At 36.5% G+C, this 24368-nt stretch overlaps 2 protein-coding genes across 10 annotated transcripts in view; one reads left to right on the forward strand and one right to left on the reverse strand.

The window, feature by feature from the left end:
* Window positions 1–10962, reverse strand: part of CFAP36 (cilia and flagella associated protein 36) — a 28902-nt gene extending 17940 nt beyond the window's left edge. Inside the window, exons 1-3 of the mRNA XM_008699879.2 lie at window positions 10631–10962; window positions 7563–7627; window positions 6713–6814 (exon numbers count right to left, since the gene is read on the reverse strand). Coding sequence (XP_008698101.1) covers window positions 6713–6814; window positions 7563–7627; window positions 10631–10742 — 279 coding nt within the window. The 5' untranslated portion in view covers window positions 10743–10962. The remainder of the gene's footprint in view (window positions 1–6712; window positions 6815–7562; window positions 7628–10630) is intronic.
* A 76-nt stretch (window positions 10963–11038) lies between these two features.
* LOC103671273 overlaps window positions 11039–24368 on the forward strand; it is a 45817-nt gene continuing 32487 nt past the window's right edge. For 8 of the 9 annotated variants that reach the window (XR_570801.1, XR_570800.1, XR_570803.1 and 5 more), the window contains exons 1-2: window positions 11039–11164; window positions 15772–15879. The gene's annotated coding sequence lies outside the window, so the exon portion shown is untranslated. Of the gene's footprint in view, window positions 11192–15771; window positions 15880–24368 lie in introns of all 9 variants that reach the window. The other variant, XM_008699878.1, reaches the window with a different exon arrangement.

Consider the following 24368-nt stretch of genomic DNA (forward strand, 5'->3'; position numbering starts at 1 on the left):
CCATGACCAAGTGGGATTTATTCTAGTTATGCAAGGTTGGTTCAACACCCAAAAATTAATTAATGTAATTCATCAATCACATCAAGAGGCTAAAAAAGAAAAATCATATGATCATATCAATAGATGCAGAAAAAGCATTTGACAAAATCCAACATCCATTCATGATAAAACTCTCAGCAAATGAGGAACAGAGAGGAATTTCCTTAACCTGATAAAGAACATCTATAAAAAACTGACAGCTAACCTTATACTTAATGGTGAGAAACTAGATGCTTTCCCATTAAGATCAGAAACGAGTTCCCTCCCACCACTCCCATTCCACATTATACTGGAAGTCATAGCTAATGCATTAAGAAAAGGAAATTAAAGGGGCGCCTGGGTGGCACAGCGGTTAAGCGTCTGCCTTCGGCTCAGGGCGTGATCCTGGCGTTATGGGATCGAGCCCCACATCAGGCTCCTCTGCTATGAGCCTGCTTCTTCCTCTCCCACTCCCCCTGCTTGTGTTACCTCTCTCGCTGGCTGTCTCTATCTCTGTTGAATAAATAAATAACATCTTTAAAAAAATAATAAAAAAAGAAAAAGAAAAGGAAATTAAAGATACAAAGATTAGGAAGGAAGAAATAAAACAGTTTTTCTTCACAGATGACAGGACTGTCTGTAGACAATCCCAAAGAATCAGTTTAAAGAAACTCCTGGAATTAATAAGTAATTATAGCAAGGCTGCAGGATACGAAGTTACTATACAAGGTTTCCTATATACTGGCAATGAGTAATGGGAAAATGAAATAAGAAACAAAATACAATTTACATTAGCTCCACAATAAAAGAAAGTACTTCGGAATACATCTAACAAAATACACAGAAGATCTATATAAGGAAAACTAAAAAACTCTGATGAAAGAAATCAAAGGTAATGTAAATAAACAGAGAGGTATTCTATGTTCACAGATAAAAAGACTCAACATTGTTAACATGTCAATTCTTCCTAATTTGATCTGTGGATTTATGCAACCCAAACAGAATCCAGCAAATTATTTTGTAGACATCAACAAACTGATTTTAAAATTTATGTGAAAAGTCAAAAGTCCCAGAATAGCTACGTAATACTGAAAAAGAACAAAGTCAGAAGACTGACACTACCTGATTTCAAGACTTACTATAAACTACAATAATCAAGACACTATGGTATTGATGAAAGAGAAGACAAATAGATTAATGGAACAGAAAGAATCTGAAAATAGACCAACACAAACATAGTCAACTGATCTTTGACAAAGAAACAAAGGCAATCCAATGGAGAAAAGATAATCTTTCCAGCAAATGGTGCTACAAGAACTGGACATCTATATGCAAAAAAAATGAACCTAAATACTGACTTTACACCTTTCACAAAAATTAACTCAAAATGGAACACAGACTTAAATGTAAAAAACAAAACCATAAAACTTCTAGAAGATAGCATAGAGAAAATCTAGATAAGCTTGGGTTTGGCGATGACTTCTGAAGATGCAACACCAAAAGCATAATCCACGAAAGAAAACTGATAAATCACGGACTTCATTAAAAAAAAAAAAAAAAAAACAACTTCCGCTCTGTGAAAGACACTGTTAGAGAAGGAAAAGACAAGCCACAGAAGAAAATGTTGTGAATATTTGCAAAACACATATCCGATAAAAGAGATTTGTATCAAGAATTGTATATAAAGAACTCTTACAACTCAACTACCAGAAAACAACTCAATTTTAAATGGGCAAAAGTAAACCACTACACACCTAATTAGAACGGCTAAAATGCAAAAAACTGACTATACCAAGTGCTGCCGAAGATGTGAAACAGGAACTCCCATTTATTGCTGGTGAAGATTTTAAATGGTACAGCTACTTTAGAAGAGACTTTGGCAATTTCTTACAAAGCAAAACTTAATCTTACTGTATGATTCAGCAATCTTGCTCCAAGGTATTTATTTGCCCAAATGAGTTGAAAACTTTATGTCCACACAAAAGCCTAAATATGAATGTTTGTAGCAGCCTTTTCATAATTACCAAAGAAGACACCAAGGGGCGCCTGGGTGGCACAGCGGTTAAGCGTCTGCCTTCGGCTCAGGGCGTGATCCCGGCGTTATGGGATCGAGCCCCACATCAGGCTCCTCCACTGGGAGCCTGCTTCTTCCTCTCCCACTCCCCCTGCTTGTGTTCCCTCTCTCGCTGGCTGTCTCTATCTCTGTCAAATAAATAAATAAAATCTTTAAAAAAAAAAAAAAAAAGAAGAAGACACCAAAATGTCCTTCAAAAGGTAAATTAATAAACTGTGGTATATCCATAGAATGGAATGTTACTCATCAATAAAAAGAAGTGAACTATCAAACAACAAAAAAACATGAAAGAACCTTAAATTCATATTGCTTAGCAAAGAAGCCAGTCTGAAAAGGTATATGGTATATGATCCCAATTATATGACATTCTGAAAAAGGCAAAACTAGAGAGCCAGTAAAACACAGTGGTTGCCAGGAGCAAGGATAGAAAGGATAAACATGTGGGAGACAGGGGGATTTTTAAGACAGTAAAACTATTTTGTAAGATACTATTCTATTGTAAAAAAACTATTTTGTAATGGTGGATATATGACATTGTGTATTTGGCAAAATCCACAGAACTGTAGAACACAGAGTAAACCTGAAGTTAATAATAATAATAATAATAATAATAATAATGTTTCAATGCTGACTCATCAATTTTAACAAATCTACCACACTTATGAAAGATGTTAATAATAAGGGACATTGTACTATCTGCTCAGTTTTCTGTAAACCTAAAACTGCTCCAAAAAATAAAGCCTATTAGGGTGCCTGTGGGGCTCAGTTGGTTAAGCCTCCGACTCTTAATTTCGGTTCAGGTCATGATCTCAGGGTTGTGAAATCAAGCTCCACGTGGAGCCCCATGTCAGGCTCCGGCTCAGCGTGGAGTCTGCATGAGATTCCTCTGCCCCCTCCCCCTGTTCTCTCGCCCCCGTGTGCATGTGCGCTCTTGCTCTCTCTCTCTCTCTAATAAATAAATAAAATCTTTTAAAAAAATATAAAATAAAGCCTATTAATTTCTTAAAATCTTACTAGTACTCACACAAAATATTGTTAATTATCTTGTATTTTTACAAAATGAAAGTTACACCACATATGTAACATTTCAATAATACAAGTTATTGGAAAAACAGCATAATTTTGCCAAATCACTATCATAACACAAATGTTTCTGAAAGTGTTAATTTTTATGTTATAAAAGTCAAAGCAAATCAAGTAAGAAACAAAAGCAAAAAATATCATTTGTCTCTTGCCATATAGAAATCTTTTGCAATACAGTACATAGAAATCAATGATGAACTTTATCCTCAACGAAAAATCACAAGGAAGTCACAATGAAGGAAGTCACTTTGCCTACTTCAGTTGGAAAACACCACAAAATTACAAAATTCAACTGAAGATGGCTGAAATAAGAAGTATCTCAGTAGTTATTATAGTATCATATTTTCTGAACAGTTAATTCATGAGCCTGTTTTAAGAAATCACAGACTCAACAGAAAAACATGCTCTTACAGGTTTTTTGTTGTTGTTGTCTTAAACTAGAGTTCTTCATCTGATGCATTCCGTTTACTCCTGCTACCAAACCAGATGAAAAGAAGTTTGTTAAGTGGGCTTTAGCAGTATAATTCAATGGGAGCTGATTTAAACAATCAAAACCAAACCAAGCAAACCAAAACAAAATGAAAATTACCTCCTCAATAACCTAGGACAAGCAACTGGTTCCTTGAGTTAATTCTTAGGTACCCTATATTGGCATAATGGAATCAGCATTCTGATCTTTCTTATAAAGACTAGATTATTGCTGCAAAGCAGTAAATAAAACAGCGTTAAGCTATTTTTCTGGTAATGGAGATGGCCTTGTGCTGATTCAGTCATGTTGCTATTCAGTATCCGATGCTAAGTGTTTGCTCCAGAAGAGAACACAGCTAACTAGTACACATGGGGATTGAACCAATGACCCTGGCCTAATTAGCACACTGCTAATCAACCACCAAAATAGCTAGTATTAATTAGGAGGTGTTTCCATTTATACACCACCTTATAAACGTCAGGTATTGTGCTAAATGCTTTATGATCATTATCTCTTAAATTTCGCAAAAACCTTTCAAAGCAGATACTATCCAGATTTTACAGATGTGGAAACTGAGAATTGGAATGGATACGAAAGGAAAACAGCACAACAATCTTACAGCTAGTAAATGAAGGATCTAGGACTCAAATCTAGGTTGGTCTGTATCAAAAAGCTTGCCTCCTTGTACATAGCAAGACCATATTACCAATCAACTCCAAATGAATCAAAAGGTGTTGTATTCAGAGCAAAAGAGAAAGATGTGTTACTCTTGATCTGAAAACAATATTTTAAAATTCTGAACATCTTCATTCAATTTAAAGTTATCCGAATAATGAAAACAATAGGTGGATATGTCTGCTTTTAGCATGAACAACTTTATTCACAAAGTAACTCAGGCTCATTCACAATGACTTAACTAAGAGGTAGACAAATATTAACCAAAGTAGAAAATATTCCTGAAAAACAAGGAAAATAAAAACAAATATCAACATTTTATAAGAAACCTAAATACTAGTTAATAATTTTCAAATTATTCCTGCCCACCTAAAAAGGGGAAGAAAATAATGCCTGTTATTATTCCTTAAACTTATAGTACACATAGAATCAAAGCTATTGGTGGACTGTAAAACAACTTTCCCTTTATAGCATTATTAGCTAATAAAATCAGATGTCTATTTACATTAGTTGGGGCAAACCAATAATATTTAAAAATATTTTTTCAAAATGTCATATTATATTAAGGATGTTCTATCTCTAGAATTAGAGATGATCGCTAAATAAGAAAAACCTGCACAACAGAGAACTATAGTAGGAAGCGCTGGATTAAATAGTAGTCAAAGCATCCTCTTCTAGGCCATGATAGGAAGATAATTTAAGTTAATCAACATTTATTAAGAACTACCTAGCGGTAACGAGGTTCTCATCTATGTGCCAGACCCTGGGAATGAAAAGATACTAAAAACATCTCAAAGGGATTTATTATCTAGAAAGGAAAACAGACTTGTAAGAAACTATAACTCGGGACAGAGTACCAAAAAAGTAAAAATCTCCAGTGTGGTAGAATGAGTGCTAGTCTACCCTAGTGTTCCAGAGTTCAGGAAAGCTGCCACAGGAAGTAACATTTTAGCAAGGCCCTCATGATAAGAGGGATTTATCTGGTAAGGAAAAGATACTGAGGTGGGGAGATGAGGGTCAAACACTCCAGGGTTAGGGAATAGCATGAGCAAAGCCAGACGCATGGGTGCTTACAAGATCAAGGGGCCTGGAATGACAACAGTACATAATGTATCAGGAAACTGCAGCAGGAGGAGACTGAAAATATACTTTAGGGTCACATCAGAGATAATCCTCACTATCACCTGGCCGAGGAATTACAGTTTATTTAGTAGAACACGGAAAGCTAAAACAACTTGTTGAGAAGGCTATTTGGGTAGTAGTAACACATCCCTATCCTGAACTTCGGAGGAAGGGCTTGCCTGGGCTCGTACCCTGCACTACCACTCACTTAGCAGTGGACTTTGCACCAGTCACTGAATGTATCTGTGCATTAGGTTTTTCATTTCTAAGTGGAAATAAAATAGTGCCAAATTCTTAAGGGGCAGCAGGAAGATTAAATGAGGTAATACATGTCAAGTGCCTAAAACAGTGGCTAAGATGAGCCCTCCGTAAATATTAGTTATAAATACACATGATATTTAATTCAAACCAGCACTGCAAAACGAATGAGACAATAAAAGTAGTTCCAGGGGTACCTGGGTGGCTCAGTCAGTTAAGTGTCGGACTCTTGGTTTCAGCTCAGGTCATGATCTCAGGATTGTGAGATGGAGCCCCATGTCTGGCTCCATGCTCAGCACAGCTTCTGCTTGGGATTCTCTCTCCCTCTCCCTTTGCCCCTGCCCCTGCATTCTCTTTCTCCCTCTGTCTCTCTCAAAATAAATAAATAAATGGATTGCTAAAAAATTTTAAAAATTTAAAAATAAAAATGGTTCCAAGAGAAGGAAGCCTGAGGAACTGTATACTATAGAACTGCTAAGATTAAAAAAGGGGCAACTGAAAAACTGTCAGAGATCTATATAAATAAAACAGTAGTATATAAACAAAACAACAGAACAGTATATATAAATAAAAACTGTGATCTGTTATAGTTCTGCATTCAGACAGTTCCTTTTTAACTGCGTTAGTTCATTAATGCCTCAAATTATCTTTTTTTTTTTTTTTTGAGAGGGCGAGAGGGAGGAGGGGGAGGGGCAGAGGGAGCAGGAAAGAGAATCCCAAGCAGGCTCCAGGCCCAGTAGGGAGCCCCACACACTGCTTGATCCATGACCCTGAGATCATGCCCAGAGCTGAAATCAAGAGTGGAACGCTTAAACAACTGACCCACCCAGGCGCCCCACACATTATCATTCCTTGAGGTAATTATAAAAAAGAACCCACATGTGATGAATTAGCTTTTCACTCATACAATGTCTAAAATAGTACACTTCGACAATCAAATAGAGCAAATTTAAGTAAAATGCTGGGCATTTTTATTAAAACTGTATGTTAGCAGAATGACACAAAAGCAGAACCTGTGATGTACGGGTCTTTGCAAGAGGAGAAGTGCATGCTTCTTGAAATTGATCTTCATTAATTCCAATTTCTTTTAGGTAACTTTCCAACAGCTTTTCAACCTAGACAGAGAAAGTTTAACTTTTATAGTTTACACAGAAAAATTCCAAATGTTGAGTTTAGAAAAGGATAATCAAATATTTGCTTGCAATTATTAATCTACATAAAATTATATTATATGGCAATGACAATGTCTTTCAAAAAAACCCCACAAAAAACGAAAAGTTAAAATTTTTGCAGAGAATCAAATGAAATTTTATTTCCTCTACTTGAAATAATTGAGGTCAGGGTTATGACAGTCAATGTGGTACAACTCTTCTGCTACTCAGAGGCATTTTTAAAAATCACAAGACAACCATGGCAAATTGATCATTAACGCTTCTCTAGATGCATCAGCAGAAGATTAAGAATAAAATTTAAAGATTAGATGCAAGATCCCTTAAAATAGTTGTCCTAAATTCATTTCTTAGATTCTAGAGTAGAAGAAATAAGAAGTCAAAAGGATGAAATGCTCAGAGAAGCCTTAGGGCCTGATAGAACTGGTAGTACTATTTGGGTAGATTGGATTGTTTTCATTCTTTTTTTTTTTTTTTTTTAAGGAGGCTCTACTACCAATATGGGGCTTGAACTCACAACCCCAAGATTAAGAGTCACATGCTCTACAACAGAGCCAGTCAGGTGTACCAAGAATGGATTTTCTGAATTAAAGAATTTTAAAATGGAAAAAGTCCATGTTTTTAATTTAGAAACAGTATTAATTTTTAATATTATTTTAATTACCTTCAAAAATCAGTGGAAAAAAATACTTACTAGTTCTTTGTATTCCTGATGAATCTCTGTATAGGTCAATTTGCTTTCTTCTTCATCATCAAAAACTAAATTTAAAAGAAAAATATAATTGTATACTGTACAAAAACAAATCATTTCATTAATGTAAATATAAAAGTGCACTCCTTACATTTTACAAGAGAATTCTCATTCTTATAACATAGCTCTCAGCTTTGAATTCTTTGAATTAAAAAAAACTCTGTGTATATATATCTATATGATATATACATATATGTATATTTGCAATAATATATGTTATATATATATCATAAAACAGTGTTAATTGTGAACAAGTTTTTTCCTACTTAAGATCTATTTCATATGTAAGACAAACACTAATTTGTCACTTTCAATAATAAAAGGAAACAATTTCTTTATAAACTTTTAATGGAATATTATTAATAGTTTTTAAACATTAATTCCTTTTACAACAGGCTCCAGATTATGTCATCATACTCAAAATATGCTGATGCAAATTTTACTGAAAGTGACTAGGCCATTTTTGCTCCATATAAATCAGTAACGAAATTAAAATAAATAAAACCAAAACAAATGTTAACTCAATGATCATATGTGTGAAACAATGTGGATTAGAAAGATCTATATCCCATCAAGAAGCTACAATCTAATTAGGGAAACAGGCCAAATTCATGAATTGTTAACAATAAACTTTTTTTAATTCCCCCTAAATGATCTAAAATGCAAAACTAACTTCTTTAATTTTCTATTTAAAGCTCTTTGATGACTGTTCTTTGCCTAAATAATAAATGCAAAATCCTTAGAAGGCCAGACAAAACCACCAAGTCTCATCTCCCATCACTCCAAAACCCAAACTTTGCACCCTTAACATACACCACTACTCGAATACCACCGAACATAACACACGCAGTGCTTCAAACTCCTGTACATTTGCTCAAGTGTTCCTAGAGTTTTTTGCCTTTACCCAGTCCTCTTCTCCCAACTATTTTTCAAGACATCACAAATGGCATTCTCCAAGAACTGCCATCCACTCCCAACTCCTGGGCTGGTTAGATCCCTTCCTCTGAACTCTTAAGATAGCACCACATGCCTTCCTTTATTATAAGACCTGCCACTTTAGATTTAAATTCCATTTACCTGCCTGTCTTCCCCACTAAATCATAAACTTCTCAACCACAAGGATTTTGTTTCATTCATCTTTCTATCCCCAGCTTCTGGCCCACAGAATAAACACTCAAAAAGTGTTTATTGAAATAAATGCTGATATCACAGGTTGTACAAAACTAATCTTTAAAGAATAGCACACTGACAACCAAAGTCATTGAAGTATTAACACTTATTTCAAGTGACACTGGGAAGTTACTTCCACTTCTACTGGCATCTTCTCTGTATAATACGGGGCAAACACACAATATAGCAGCAACTTAAACTGTTTCCAGTTAATTCTAAAACCAAATTAGTACATTACATATGTAGGAGGCTGAGGATTACTGCTTCCCTGTAAAATTACACAATCAGATGTATTACTACTGAGATGCAACCACTTTTGACATTTGGGGATAAAAAGAGCAATGCTTTTTTTAAAAAAGATTTTATTTATTTATTTGACAGAGCGAGAGTACACAAGCAGGGGGAGCAGCAGAGGGAGAGGGAGAAGCAGGCTCCCCTTGGAGCAGGGAGCCCAATGTGGGACTCGATGCCAAGACCCTGGGATCATGACCTGAGCCGAAGGCAGATGCTTAACCATCTGAGCCACCCAGGCGCCCAAGAGCAATGCTTTAATTTTTTTTCATTTTAGCATTTAGTCTCAGAGGGGAAATGAATCAAAAAGTGACATAATTCTTTTTTTTCTCCCAAAGGAGGTCAGAATTCCACATGCTTCATCCGTCTCAGAATTTTAAATTCTTAAAAAGATCACAAATTAAAATTATTTTGAACTTCTTTAGAAATTACGCATAAAATCAATACTTAAATACTATCTGAATTTTTATTAGGGCATAGTTTTGATTTGGTAATGAAAAGATCCAATGGTCAAACTAAAGTTTATCTTTACCAGATTCATGGACTCTTAGGGTTGAAAGGCCTCTTAAAAGGTCATCCAGGATAACTAACCATTTGATGGTTGAATTCCCCTCTATAACATCTCCATTAAGTTGCTGTCAAATCCATTTAAACACTGCTACCCTCTGGAGAACTCATTAGCTTCTGAGGTACGCTAACTTAACTGGGATACATTCTGCTATGGAGCACTTTCTTCATAGAAATTTGTCTGTGGCTTGTACCCACTGACCCTAGCTCTATGCCACTGAGCCTTACAAAACAAGTCTAAACCCTCCAACATAAGGCAGACGTTCAAATGATTGATGGATATTCCCACCCTACAAGTCCTGCCTGCTAAGCAACCATGGTATCAGTTGGGCATTCATTCATATGACATGGTTTCTAGCTCCTTTCCCATAGGTGGGTTCCAATTTGTCTCTGAGAACTGAAGAATCTAAGCGTAAATGACCAGGGCCTGGAGGTCCTTTGCCCTCATTGGGAATATTATGCCACCTTTATATACTTCACTTGTTAGAAGATACCCCCCATTTTTGGTATATCTGAGAGTCGAGTGCTCAGTAAAGGCAAACAGGCCACTGGGTCGCCAGCTCTGGGCCTGCTGGAGTAACAGCATGCCCTCCCTTTGTGGTTAACTGTTTAGATCAGAAGCCGCATAGGCAAACCAACACCTCTCCTCCCCGGTCCCTGGGGGAAATTGTTGAAGCCCACCCAAACAGTGCACCTGACCAAAGAAAAAACGTGCAGGATAGGGTGAGAGACCCAACAGAGGATTGAAGTCTAATGATTTTCGGATGTGTGCTTGGGCCCAGGGAAAGGGGAGTCCCCGTCTTCAGTTCTGCGAAGGAGGACACTGGCGCAGTGACAGCAATATCTTCTACAAACCAGCTCTGAAAAGGCCAACAGGGGTAAAGACCTGAGAGAGGAGAGACAGTTCGTGGCGACCACTTTCCTGCCGATCTCTGGTGAGAGAGAGGCGAGAAAGAATTGTCGGTTCGGGATTTTGCTTTTACCTTCACATTTCTGCTCCACAAAGTCCAAGATGGGGATGGACCAGTCCGGGCCTCGCAGGAACCCAGCGATGCTCTCCACCACCCATTCCACCTCATCTTCTTCCGCAGCCATCCCGCTCGGGGGCCGCCGCGGAATCCTAGGCCAGACCCCTGGAGCCTACGTAAGGCCCTTGGGCCGCAGGGGGCCGAGACAGAATGGGAGAAGAAAGAGTGGTCCCCGCAATCGCCCTGCTACCTGGACGAAACCTACAAACCAGTTAACGTAAAATGGTCGCTATGGCAACAGGCGCAGCCGCCCCTGACAGCCTCCCGGAAGTGAAGACAGCTTCCCCGATCTCAGAGAGGCGCATTTGAAGAACGCTTCCGATTGGCTGGAAAAGGACTGTACCGGATCAAAAGATAGCCTTCCGCCCATTGGCCCGGAGTTGCTAGGGCTGAGAGCAAAAGTGTAGCCATTGGCTGGAGGCCCTAGCAGGACTCGATGTTCCCTCTTCGAAGTGCGTGGGAGTCAAGGCTTGGAAATGGCGCAGTGAGGTACCTGGAGTGACGGGTCCTACCCCTGTAAGGGCTTCAGAGGCTTGGGTTCACCGTTGTATACAATGCATGTCAGTGCCAACCATTTTCAAACCCACTGGGCCAGAAGTCTTTGTTAATACAAGGGTTGTTTGAAAATACAAAGCCGAGCAGCGTAGCTCTGTAAGATTTGCTGATTGGCTTTATCTTTGCATCTCATAGCTCCAGGCGGGTCTTTTCACCTTTCACGGGTAGATAGAAACAACTAGAATTAGGAGATTTTCAAGGGCAAAATCGAACTTAATATTCATTTAAATAAATGTTAAATAGCCAAATCTTTATGTCAGACAACACTAACTCAAATTTTTAAATTAGGGTCCATTGCGGAATGGGTCTTCAGAGGTCACTGCCAAGGTGTTCGGTGACCCCAAATCTCTTCAAACAGCCTTATATATTGTTATACTAGGTATTGAAGATCTAGTTGACTATTAATTCATGAATGAGGCCGCAACCTATCTGGCAAGTAGAAGAGAGCTCCAAAGGGCTACAGGAAAGGAAAGGTTTTTAAAGGCTTTTTAAAAGTTTTAAAGGTGTGGAAAAAAGGAAATTGTTAGCAAAATCCATTGTTTGAGGCAAGGTCACCCTCCCGAGGGGGACGGAAAGGGTTTATCGGTAGATTTCCTAATGCTGACCGAGAAATTCCCATGTTGACTGGTTAGAAGTTACGTTTCTAGGCAGAATGACAGGTTAGGTATTTTTTAAGTCTTGGTTTACTGGTTCTGGTCCTTAACCTAAGTGACCCCATTTTGGGCCTGTGGTTTTCTTTTTAACGATATATTTATGTAAATGAGATCATATTATATGTACAGTCAAGGAACTTTTCTCACTATGAGGTCACTTTTCGTGTGAAAATATAGAACTTCTTTTGCAGCTGCATAGTATTCTATAAACTACCATTTAGTCTATTTTTACTTTGTGTATATATATATACACACACAGTATCTTAGTGGATGCAGAAATGTGATCATTACTGTGCAGTCTTTTTCTCCCTCCCTGTTGTGGGTGTATGCTACCATTTTTTTCTAACAAACTGCTGAAATAAACATCTTGTGTGTCACTAAGAACTGTTGATTTTATGGACTATTCGAGGGGGTAGATTCCAGCAGAATTGCTAAATGAAAGCATAGATGTCTTGATTTATTCGACTAATCTTCAACTGCTAGATTAAATTACTTCAATGTTTAAAACTCATAAACAGTTCTGTAATGAACACACTTCACATAAATTTTTGAACCCAAATCTCATTATTTCCTTTGAATAAATTCCCAAATGGAAAATTACTGAACTTATTTTTAAAATTCTTTTGAAAAATGTCTTTGCCAATCTACTAGGTCAAAAATAAAACATAGTTTTACTTTGCATTTTTTAATTTGAAATTGAGCATTATTTGACATGGATTAGCCTTTGTTTTTGTTCCTGGGTTCTTTCCATATCCTTCAACCATTTTTTATTGGGAAGTTATTTTTTATTATTGATGTATAAGAGCTTTTTATACAATATTATAAGAATTTTAACCCTTTGACACATGTTGCAGTGACATGCTTGTCTTTTGTCTTTTAATTTATTTCATTGTGCCTTTTGCTATATGGAAGTTTTGTATTTTCCATGTAGACTTGAAATGGGAGATTATAAGTTAATTATTTTCCTTAGTGAATAGCTATGTTCCAAACACCACTTGCTGGAAATGGGTGTGATAAAGTGTTGTGGTTTTTTAATTACTGAGTAGAGGTAAAAGGAAAGAAGGATATCATCATTCTTAAGCCAACCTATTGTGACACCAGAGGTGGATTTCTGTAGTTTATTATTCTGTTTTTCTGTTTCCTAAACCAGCTTAAAATAGAAATCCCACTTGTGTTCTGCCAGTTTCCTCTTTTCATAAAGAAGTTGCTTGTATGGTTTCTAATGAGCCTAGAGGCCACAGAATGCTATTCAACTGCACTTGGCATTACTTGGCATTAGAGTCTTCATCTTCCGTGTCTTCCAAGTGCTTTCCCATTTCACTGGAAGCAGACAATAACTGGGATGCACAAGCTCTCCTTTGGTTTATTTTCTCGGCATTATTCCTGAATGTGGATAGTGTGGATTTCCTCAGGCCTTGAATTTTTCTCATTTATTTCAAAACCTTTAAGTGTTTCAACTTTCACCTCAAAATGTAAGGCTTTTCTTTTTATTCACTACTTGGGATTCTTAGCACCAGTATGCTCATACAGTTTTAACAAAATATATTCAACATGTTCATCATGAAAGAACACAAACTCATCAGAACAATGCACGTACTTAGGGCAGCGCATGTGGGTGCGCTGGGGTAAGAGTAAGAAGACAATGTGGATGTGTGTTGTGCATTTTACCATAGGTTACTTTGTTCAGTCAAGTAGTGTTTTTCCAGTTTCACAGTAGTGCAAAGCATAGTCATCTCTTGAAGAATCACGACTTCTTATTTTGGCAGCTTTATTACTTTTTATCTCCTACATATAAACAGATTTTCATATTGCAGGTATGTGTTGTAACAAGAGAGACCAAAATAGATTACATACACACATAAACATATATATATACTCTTCACACACAAATATATATATATGTATATATGTATGTATACACACACACACACACACATAAACATACACACCCCTACATTACTTTTACCATAGGGTTGATACGGGTTTAATTATAGAACACATAAAAAGCACTTGGGACCATGCTTAGTAGTTAGTAAATGCTCAATACATATTGGCTATTACTGTTATATATAGTGTAGTTTTTTTTTTAACATCTTGCAGTGTGGCGGTAAGAAACCATTCTTTTTATTTTGCCTTTCTCCTTCCCCTGCAAGTCATTTGTGTTCTTCATGACAGTTCTGCTGAAATCTGCTTCTTTCCATCCTCTGTATGGGAACTGAGCCTCTGCCTTATGAAAGGGTCCAATCTTCTTCTTTTTGAAGATTTATTTACTTAGAGAGAGAGTGCATGCAAGCAAGGAGAGGGGCAGAGGGAGAGGGAGAGAGAGAATCCCAAGCAGACTCTGTGTTGAGGGTGGATCCCAATGTGGAGCTCGATTCCATGACCCCAAGATCATGCCCTGAGCTGAAACCAAGAGTGAGATCCTCAACTAACTGAGCCACCCAGGTGCCCCTATAAAGTCCAGTCTCAACAAGATGACTGCATTCCTTTAGGTTTTTCAGGGACCATGTGAGTAACAACTGCTCCCATTTGTGTAGTGCTTTGTAGTTTACATAGGGATTTATGTCTATTTGACTCAGTGCAACCTTGAAAGCTAAATAAAGACGGTATTAAGATTTTTCCCATCTTATAGGATTGCTAGGGTTGCTGCAACAAAGTACCACAGACGAGGTAGCTTAAATGACAGAATTTTATTTTCTCACGCTTCTGGAGACTAGGAGTCTGAAATCAAGGTGTCAGTAAGGTTGGTTTCTCCTAAGGCCTCTCTCCTTGGCACGTGGATGCTGCCTTCTCATTGTGTCCACATGGTCTTCCCTCTTTACCCATCTGTATCTAAATTTCCTCTTCTTATAAGGACATCAGTTGAAGGGGAGTCAGAATATGATATCCTGAAATATGCCACTTTCAGAATATTGATTATTTTGAGCTGAAATGAAGGCAACTGAGAACTCTCTATTCTCTCGCCATCTGCATAAAAGTAGGGCATAAATTTCCAGGAGAGTACCAGGAAGAGGAGAGGTGAGGAGAGCACTCTTATCACTGCAGGCAAGGAGTCAATGCTGAGATGAGTTTGCATAAACAGACTTGACTAAAATAACCCTTAGCTTACATTAAAAGATCTTTGTCCCCCACACATATTTCCTATTCATTTTTGCCCAATTAATGCACTCAAGAAGCCCAAATCCCCTTTCCTTCGTCTAGTTACTTCTCCACAATTTATCACCTTCTGTTAAAAAGGTGATAAATTCTTCTTCTTTTTGAAGATTTACGTAAGCCCCCAAGTCTGTCTGCTCTTTGACTTTTTTCACTTCTTTTCTGTGAAGCCCCCATGCATATACAATTTTGTTGATACTTAAAGTTAGGTATTTTCTTATCCTGTTATTCTCTCCTGTTATTCTTTTGTCAGTTTAATTCTCAGGCCCCAGCTACTAAACCTAAGAGGGTAGGGGGAAAGGTTTTTCCTTCCCTCCATAGTCGTACTGGATTAGGGCTCCCCGCCTCAGAATGACCTCGTTTTAACTTAATTATCCCCATTTAAAGGCCCTATCTCCAAATACAGTCAAATTCTTGTGTAGGGGGTTAGGATTTCAACATATGAATTTGGGGAGAGCACAACTCAGCCCACAACAGATGGGAAAACTGAAACTTTTTGAGGTCCAATTTCTTGCCCAGGGTCAGAGCAAAGTCAGGGTTTACACATCCCTGTACTTGATACTTAAACAACAAGGTACTTTCCAACTTTCACTTTATAATATAGCACAGAAATTTTTCTATATCAGTGAAAATACATGATTCTTTTTAATGTTATCTAGTGTCTTAGCTCAGGCTGCTATGACAGAATACCAAAGACTAGGTGGCTTATAAACAACAGAAATTTATTTTTCACAGGTCTGGAGTCTGGGAAATCCAAAATCAGGATGTCAGCAGATGTGGTGTTTGGCAAGAGCGCACTTCCTGGTTCATAGATGGCTGTCTTCTAGCTGTGCCCTCACAGGTGTAAGTTACAAGGGTGTCCCTTTTATAAGACCACTAATCACCTACTAAAAGGCCCACCTCCTAATACCATCCAAAGGCCCACCTCCTAATACCATCACATTAGGGGTTAGGATTTCAACATATGAGTTTTAGGGACAGAAAAACAGCTACTTTCCCCTTGTATAAACATAACACAATTTAGTTAAACAATCCCGTATTGACCTAGGCGGTTTCTTGCACTATTTAAAAAATAATTCTACAGTGAGCATCCTTGTAACTAAGTCTTTGCACCTAATCTTTATCATTTTGTGAAGACAAATTTCTAGAAGTAGAATTGCTAAATCACACCATATGCAGTTTTTAAAGACATTTGTACCCATGAAGGTTTTTTTAAGAGAAAGTATTGTGCATTCTGCAATAATCACAGTTAAATGCTAAGTAATTCTTATCCTTTACATCCATGAGTCTACACATCCATACATGTGCACAAATATATCCCAGATACTTTGGAAATTGCCAGTTTAATCAAAGTATGACCAGAGAAAAGTGAGTTCTGGAGGAAGCAGACTCTTTAATCTCACAAATACATCTCCAACACAATGCTTGGTGCTAAGAGACCCACAGTGAGTATTTGATGAACATGTGAATATTGATGAGAACATATAGTGCCTCATGTTTGCCTAAAAATAATCCATTTCTTTTTTCTGACCCTGGGAGTGAGAGTAAAGGCATGACTACTGGCAGAGCAGGGTTTTGTTTTTTTTTTTTTAATGTTAACGAAACATGCTTGCCATTCTAGATCAAATGGTTTAGTTATTATTAGCAATAGGCTTCAAAATACCTGTGCAATAGAAATGTCATCTTCATATATAATTTATAGAACATGTAAAACATCACTAATGAACTATCTAATTGCTACTCCAAATGGTATGATTTCAAGTAAAGTGAGAGGGGGAAAAAAGGTCACTGCTTTAATCCTATAAATTGCTTTTATCCTGGCTATAGAACGACTTTTTAGAAGTTCTAAATTATAGGTTATTTGCAAATATCTTTTCTTGATTATTTGGTCTATGTAACAGCAAAGGGATGGAGGAGGTTTCCATGGGTTGGCAAATAAAAAATTACCCACCGTATCTTCAAATTCTCCGATGAATCCTTAGATTTTTATTGCATGTGCAGATGTGGCATCACAGAATTTTCATTCTCCTTTCAGTGTCTTTTGTTTTCTGCTCCTCATAATCTATAAAATATCCAGCAGCTTGATATAAAATAGCAGCAAAAAAGGGTGCCTGGGTGGCTCAGTTAGTTAAGCATCTGACTCTTGATCTCAGCTCAAGTCTTGATCTCAGGTTGTGAGTTCAAGCCCCATGTTAGGCTGGGTGTGGTGTCTGCCTAAGAAAAAGTTTTTTAAAATAAAATAGCAGCAAAGAAATAACAAAAACACAATGACTTCAAATCATGGCTAAATATATACATTTGGTATAAATTGGCCATAGCTTAAAAACCTTTCTTTATTAATGGAGTGCATACTATGTGCCAACCACTGTGCTAGACGCTCAGAATAAAGAGCTCTGGATCTGGTACCTTCTAAATTCCGAGTGCATGACAGATTGCTTATTTTCATTTCATCTCTAAATGTTCAGGGTCTTTTCGTGGCATTTGTTCTTTTTATTTCACCTCCCTTTCTTTATTCATTATTGGGTTTTTTGTTCACTCTTTTACTTGTGTGTGTGTAAATATTTTTCATATCTTTTTTCCCTTCTCTTTCCTTCTACCTTTTATTACCTACTAAGCTGACTCTTACATTTGTCTCCTATGTGTTTTCTCACCTATTTTTCTGTTTTGTTTTCTTCTATTACTGGCTTTTGGGGAGGGTAACTAATTTATAGACCATGCTTATAGTGTTTTATATCTGGTTTTTGTTCTCTTAAAATCAGCTGCAGTCTAGGTTAATGGCCTCTAAATTTTTTTGACCAGATAATCCATCAGTAAAAATTTTTTGAGTACTCCCCTTAATATACAAATATATATTTACTAATGAGCTACATAGATGTACATACACATATATGAATATACACAATTGTATAATAGATAATTTAAAAACAAAACTTGAAAAAAAATTGAAATTAACAAAGGGTGAGATAAAAATATATAGGTTGAAATTCTAATACTTTTTCCCTGAGTGCCAGTGGATCATCTAGTGCACCCACTGTGGAAGCCCCTAGTTTGGATTTGATAAACTTATAGTTTGGTCTTCTCTCATTGTAAGGAAGCCACTGAGCAACCTGTTTGTTCTATTCCCTTTTGGAATATTATGGGAGGAAAGAGTAAAGACAATTTTGAGAGTCATCTTTGGAGCCCAGCACATTGAAATCAAAATTCTCAAACAAAAAGAGTAATAAATGCCTCTTGTACCTTTAGAATAGGTAGAACCATCCTATCTGGGAACCATGCTGATGTGGGAGGCAGTAGGGAATTAGCTTAATAATGGAACATTTCTTAAGGATGGCAGGGAAACTTTCTTTTATTTATTCATTTAAAAATTGTATCTTTATTGCTTTTTCTGTTGGAAAAGTAATATATGTGCATTGAAAAAAGCGCAAACATTATAGAACTATACAATGAAGAAAGTGAAAGTCTCCTATTTTTCCTACCACCTAAAGAAAACCACTGTAATTGTGTGGTTATTGGCCTCCAGATTTTTTAAATGCACATGTTAACATGTATTATTGTCTTCTTCAACCAAAATGAGACCATTCCTATTTATACAACAGTTTTTACTTCATTTTCCAAGAATATCTTTCAATAGTAATACAAAGAAATTGTTCTTTTACATGGATGCATAGTATTCCGTTATATAGGGATATCTCTTTATTTTGTTTATGCTCATGCCCAATATTTTGCTCTTATAAACAATGCTACAATAAACAATAGTATACATGTAATTCTGCATTCTTGCCTGAGTAGTTTCAGAAAAGAGAAGTGAAATTCCAGGTGTAAGGATATGAAACATTTGTGGAATATTAAAATTTTCTATCAGTACTACCAAATTGCCCTGCAAAAGGAATACCAACTGATACTCCCACCAAAAGATTTGTGTGTTTATTTTTCCACACCTTTTCAGCACTAAAAACTATTAGTGTTTTCGTGATTTTTCGTAATGTGAAAGCTAAAAAATATTTACTTGTTTTTTAAATTTTATTTATTTGAGAAAGAGAGTGAGCATAAGCATAGGGAATGGCAGAGGGAGAGGGAGAAGCAGGGGGCTCGGGCTCCATCCCAGGACCCCTATGATCATGACGTGAGCCGAAGGCAGACCCTTAACCAAATGAGCCACCCAAGCACCTCATTTACTTGTTTTAATTTGCCTATGTTTTATTGTTAATGAGATTGTGGATTCTTTCATATATTCACCAGCCATTTATATTTGTGAGAGCAAAGATTCTTTGTTTTGTTTCCTTTTATTGTTCAAATTTGCAAATATATACAAAAGAACCACCATGCTTCAACAGTTATTAACATTTTTGCCAAGCTCAAACACCATGTCATTTCATGTAAGAGTGCTTTTAAGTAAGACTGGAGGATATCATTTAGTGCCCTTTGACCCAGGCCCTCACCTCTAATTCCTTGGCTAACCAGAAAAACTGTGAACTAAAGGAGTAATGAGAGCCAACCCTAGGTGTCCTGCCGCAGTGAAAACCAAGTTACTGATGCAGGCCACCAGATGGCAGACCACGGGGAAAAAGAAAAAGGAGAGGAAGAAATCTAAACCTACCAAGACCCAGCTCCAGGATGACCAAGTGTTACAGAACTTGGTTTCCTGTTAGTATTGATTAGTCAGAGGCATTGTTTTAAACCATAGTAATGTGCTTAATTATCTGATAGTAATGTGGTTTATTATGTGATGTATTTTATTAGATAAAATATCGTTTATGTTTTTCCCCTATAAAGGTTATTACCATTCTAAAGGCCTCCAAAAATAATGTCTTAATTGGAATTGCACCAAACCTATAAGTTAATTTGATAAAAAAATCAAGATCTTTGTATTTCTTTTTCTCATGAGAGAACATGATGCTCTCCCCACTTATTTAGGCCTCCATTTGTATCCCTTAGTAAGGATTGCAGTTTTCCTTATAAAGATCATGCATATCATTCATTAAGAATTTTACTGGGGGAGGGCGCGCCTGGGTGGCTCAGCCTGTTAAGCGTCTGCCGTAGGCTCAGGTCATGGTCTTAGGGTCCCGGGATCGAGTCTCAGGGTCCCGGGATTGAGCCCCACGTCAGGCTCCTTGACCGGGTGGGGAGCCTGTCAGTGGAGAGTCTGCTTTTCCCTCTCCCTCTTCTGCTCCCCTTGCTTGTGCACAGTCTCTGTCAAATAAATAAATCTTAAAAAAAAAGAATTTTACTTGGGGTGGGTTTATTTTACGTATATTCTAACCGGATTTTGATGATTTTACAGAAATATATTGGTATTTGCAGATTAAATTTTAATTTCGTTTTTTATTAAAGTAGCTATTAGTTCTTTCTAGTTTTCTTGCTTTGCAATTATGTAATCTGAAAAATACCATATTGTATTTGCCTTTCCACTGTTTATTTCTCTTATTTCTATTTCATGTGTCATTATATTGGCTAAAAATGACATAAAAATGTAAAAACTTAATAGTAATGATAAAATATAGCTTTATTACATATAATTGAGTTATTTGGAAAAGATACTCATGTTTATTTTAAATTTATATAGTGGCATGTTTTTATTAAGAATATAAATGGGTATTAAATTTCATCCAGTGGCCTTTCAACATCTACTGATAGGATCACGTACTTTTTCTTATTTAATCAATTTATGTGGTTATTTTATTAATGTTTCCTTACATTGCCAGTGTTTTGTGTCTAATATTCATAAGTAAGTTTTGTCTGTAAATTTTGGGGGAGTGTCATATCTTTATTGGATTGTAGTGTTAGAGCTATATTTAGCTCATAAAAGAATTGGATAACATCCAATAATTTTCTGTGTTTTATGTTCCAGAATAAATATATAATGATTTTTATCTGTTTTATTATTATTATGTTCCCAAGGCAGTTCTGGAAAGAATGCTATTTTTAAAATTTAAAAATGAAAATAAAGAAATGCTTGTATTACAGTAGAGGCGTTTTTACAATTCAGAACCTTAAAGAGCTAAAATAAAGGTTATTTTCCCCACCCCAACATGTTAAAGAAATGCCTGCCAAACCCATTATAAAAGATTATCTCTGTCTGGGTGTGCTACGGGTTACACTATTACATAAAGCAGACAAAATCCTTTATTTTTCTCAGCTGTTCTGCTCAGTCATGGAAAGAATAAAATTACGCCTAGTGATTCAGCATCTGAAATGTTATACCAAGTCAAAAGTTGCTGCCTATATAGTTTTCACAAGAAGCTATTGGATTTCTCAGGTTCTGGTATGATAATAATATTCCAAGGAAGTCTTTCTTGGTTGGGGGTGGGAAGCACTAAAGAATTTGACCCTTGTTTTATCTAGCTGTATGACCTGCCTCTGGAAGTAAGTCATGGCTTGGATAATAAAAAAGTAGTCGTGGTAAACTTCTCCATGAATAATATTGATAAAACTTCATTATGACCCTTCTCATGACCAGTCACAACATTGTTCAACAGAACTTTCTGGCATGATGGAAGTGTTCTGTGTGTGCAATGCATACCTGTGTCTGTTGTGGCTCCGAGGACTTAAAATGTGGCTAATGCCAATGAGGAACTGAATTTTTACTTTTATTTAATTGTAATTAATTTAAATTTAAGTAGCCGCAAGAGGCTAGTGGTTACCATACTGGACAACACAGCTTCAAAGCATGAAATTGAATGAGTGTAGATACATTAAGGACCCAGAATGTTTCCAGCACGAAACATTTCCCTATTGTGCATAAATAAATTTCACTTGCCAGTATTTTGACAACTGAAAATCAGTATCGGTCTCTGCTCTCTCCTCCAAAATCACTTATGCTTGCATTTAAAAAGTTGGTTTAATACTTTTCTCCTGTCTGAGACACCTTTTCCCATTCTGAGAAGTCTCTGTTTTTCCTCTCACTGGCATTTTGCTATTGTTGCTGCTCTTTGTTCACATGCTTTCAGCTCTGCTGTTAGGTGTCTTTGTAATTTCACATCTGAATTTTTGTTAGTTTCTTTAAATAAAGCAATTGGGTTTAAATACTGACATGAACATGGATATGACATGTATAATGATGGATAATTATATCAATAAACCGGGCATGGGTAAAAAAGAGTGATCAAGAAGAGTTGGCAAAAAATGTAATGAAAACTTAAGAATAGAATTGGCACTTTAGTATGGAAATTGCAGCCATATCATTGAACTCCTTTTCAAAGATGAAGCCATTTCACTGAATCCATTACTGTAATTACACTTTAAACTTGCTAAAAATGTGTATCGGTATACACCAGTTTTACACGTAGTCTCCACACCCCGCTCCATTATTATTAAAATTTTAAGATTTGGTGGTTACATTATTGTAGCAGTACTGCATTGAGTTGCTTCTTGCATTTCTGTAGGAGCAATCTGAACATATATTGGAAACTTTTTATGGTTCCAAACGACCTAATAGGATCAATGAATTATTTCAGTGAATTATCTTTTCATTAACAGATTGCAAAGTATTATTTTTAGAGAGGTTGAAACAACGATTCATTCGAAGATAAAGCTTCATCATTTAATAAATTAATTCATCATTCAAGTCGTGATCTTCAGCAGTTGAGAATAATGGTAGCTACCTAAATATAAAAAACCAAAAGCTAGTTTTTAATGAAATTACCTGTGGCTAGAATCCAAATACTGAAAACACTGAAATATTAGACTGCCTGGGTACTTAAAAAAAGACCCCAAGTTTCTATCAAGATCCTGAGACTGGTGGTGGAGGCCAACTCTCAGAGGGATGAGAGAGGTGGCAAACTCTTCAGGAAGGAGCAGAAACAAAATGCTACACCTCACTCGGATCAGTAACTGAGATTAGCCCAACATTTTGATAAAATATAATCTTATTCCCTGGGTCCCCACTGACTCACAAATTTAAGTTTGCATTGTATCTTAGGAAAAGTTTTGCTAACAAAATAATGGCATGAACACAAGAAATAACAAAAAACACGAGACGATTCTTTTTATCTGTTTTTGCATGATTACCTCATTTTAAAAATGAATGTAATGTAAGATCATTTTTTATGATAGCTAATAATATTAGCTATTTTTGCCTGTTCGTTATTTCAGGTAAACTTCAGAATTATCTTGCTAAGTTCTCCCAGAAGTATTTTTATTAGGATTTTGCCTAATAACTTGAAGTATATTAATTAATTGGTGGGGGAAATGACAGTATTAAAATATTAGTCTTCTGAAATATAACTCTTCTTGTACTTAATATCTTTCAGGAAAGTCCTCTCATTTTCTTCATATTAGTGATATATTTTTCATTAAAGGTCATTAACATATATTCATGTCTGCTGCTACTGTAAATCAGGATTCCTTTTTAATTATGTATTTCAAACTGGGTATTGTTGGTACATATGAATGTTATTTCAATTTTATATATTTCCATCCATTTTACCCAAACTTTTAAAGTATTCTATATTTCTCTCCCTGAAATGGAAGTTTCTTTTGTTGTCTATTCTTTTTTTTAAGATTTTATTCTTAAGTACTACACCCAGCGTGGGACTCGAACTTATGACCTGGAGATCAAGAGTCGCATGCTCTACTGACTGAGCCAGCTGGGCACCCCTTGTTTTCTATTTACTTAATCAAAATAGAACCTACTCATTTCATACATGTCATGTTTATTACAGTTTGAGACTTACTAGGGTTGGGAGCACTGGCCTATCACGTGTAGACAGAAGGCTCTTTCTAGCAGATTTAGGATAACAAAGGCAAATCGTATTCCAGAATATCTACAGATCAACTTAGAAATAGTAATTTCTGAGGTGTCTGGGTGGCTTAGTCAGTTAAATATTCTACTCTTGATTTCAGCTCAGGTCATGATCTTAGGATCCTGGGATAGAGCCCCATGTCAGGCTCCCTAGCCAGCAGGGAGTATGCTTTTCTCCCTTTCCCTCTGCTCGCTCTCTCTGTCTCTCTCTTTCAAATAAGTCTTTAAAAATAAAGATTTAAAAAAAGAAATAGCAATTTCTGCTTAGACATTCAAGGATGCATAGGGAAGATTTTGTTAGAGAAAAAATTACCCTACGGGTGTTCAGAATTTGTTGCCATAAACTTCTGAAGCTTTTGAAGATGTTACTGTTATGTTGATGTGTTGGCAATAAAGTAGGCATTTAATTTAATTGAATGAATGAATATCTGTAGCACTTTGTATGCCCTGAGGATATAGTGATGAGCAAAAATAAAGCTTAAGGGAAGATAAGACATTAAATGCTCACCCAGATAAATGCATCATCTGGTCCTGGAGTGGAGAATTTGAGGAATCCAGAAATTGTGGCAGCCACAGGAACCCCTTCAATTTG

This window comes from Ursus maritimus, unplaced genomic scaffold (assembly GCF_017311325.1).
Source record: "Ursus maritimus isolate PB19 unplaced genomic scaffold, ASM1731132v1 scaffold_6, whole genome shotgun sequence".
NCBI lineage: Eukaryota > Metazoa > Chordata > Mammalia > Carnivora > Ursidae > Ursus > Ursus maritimus.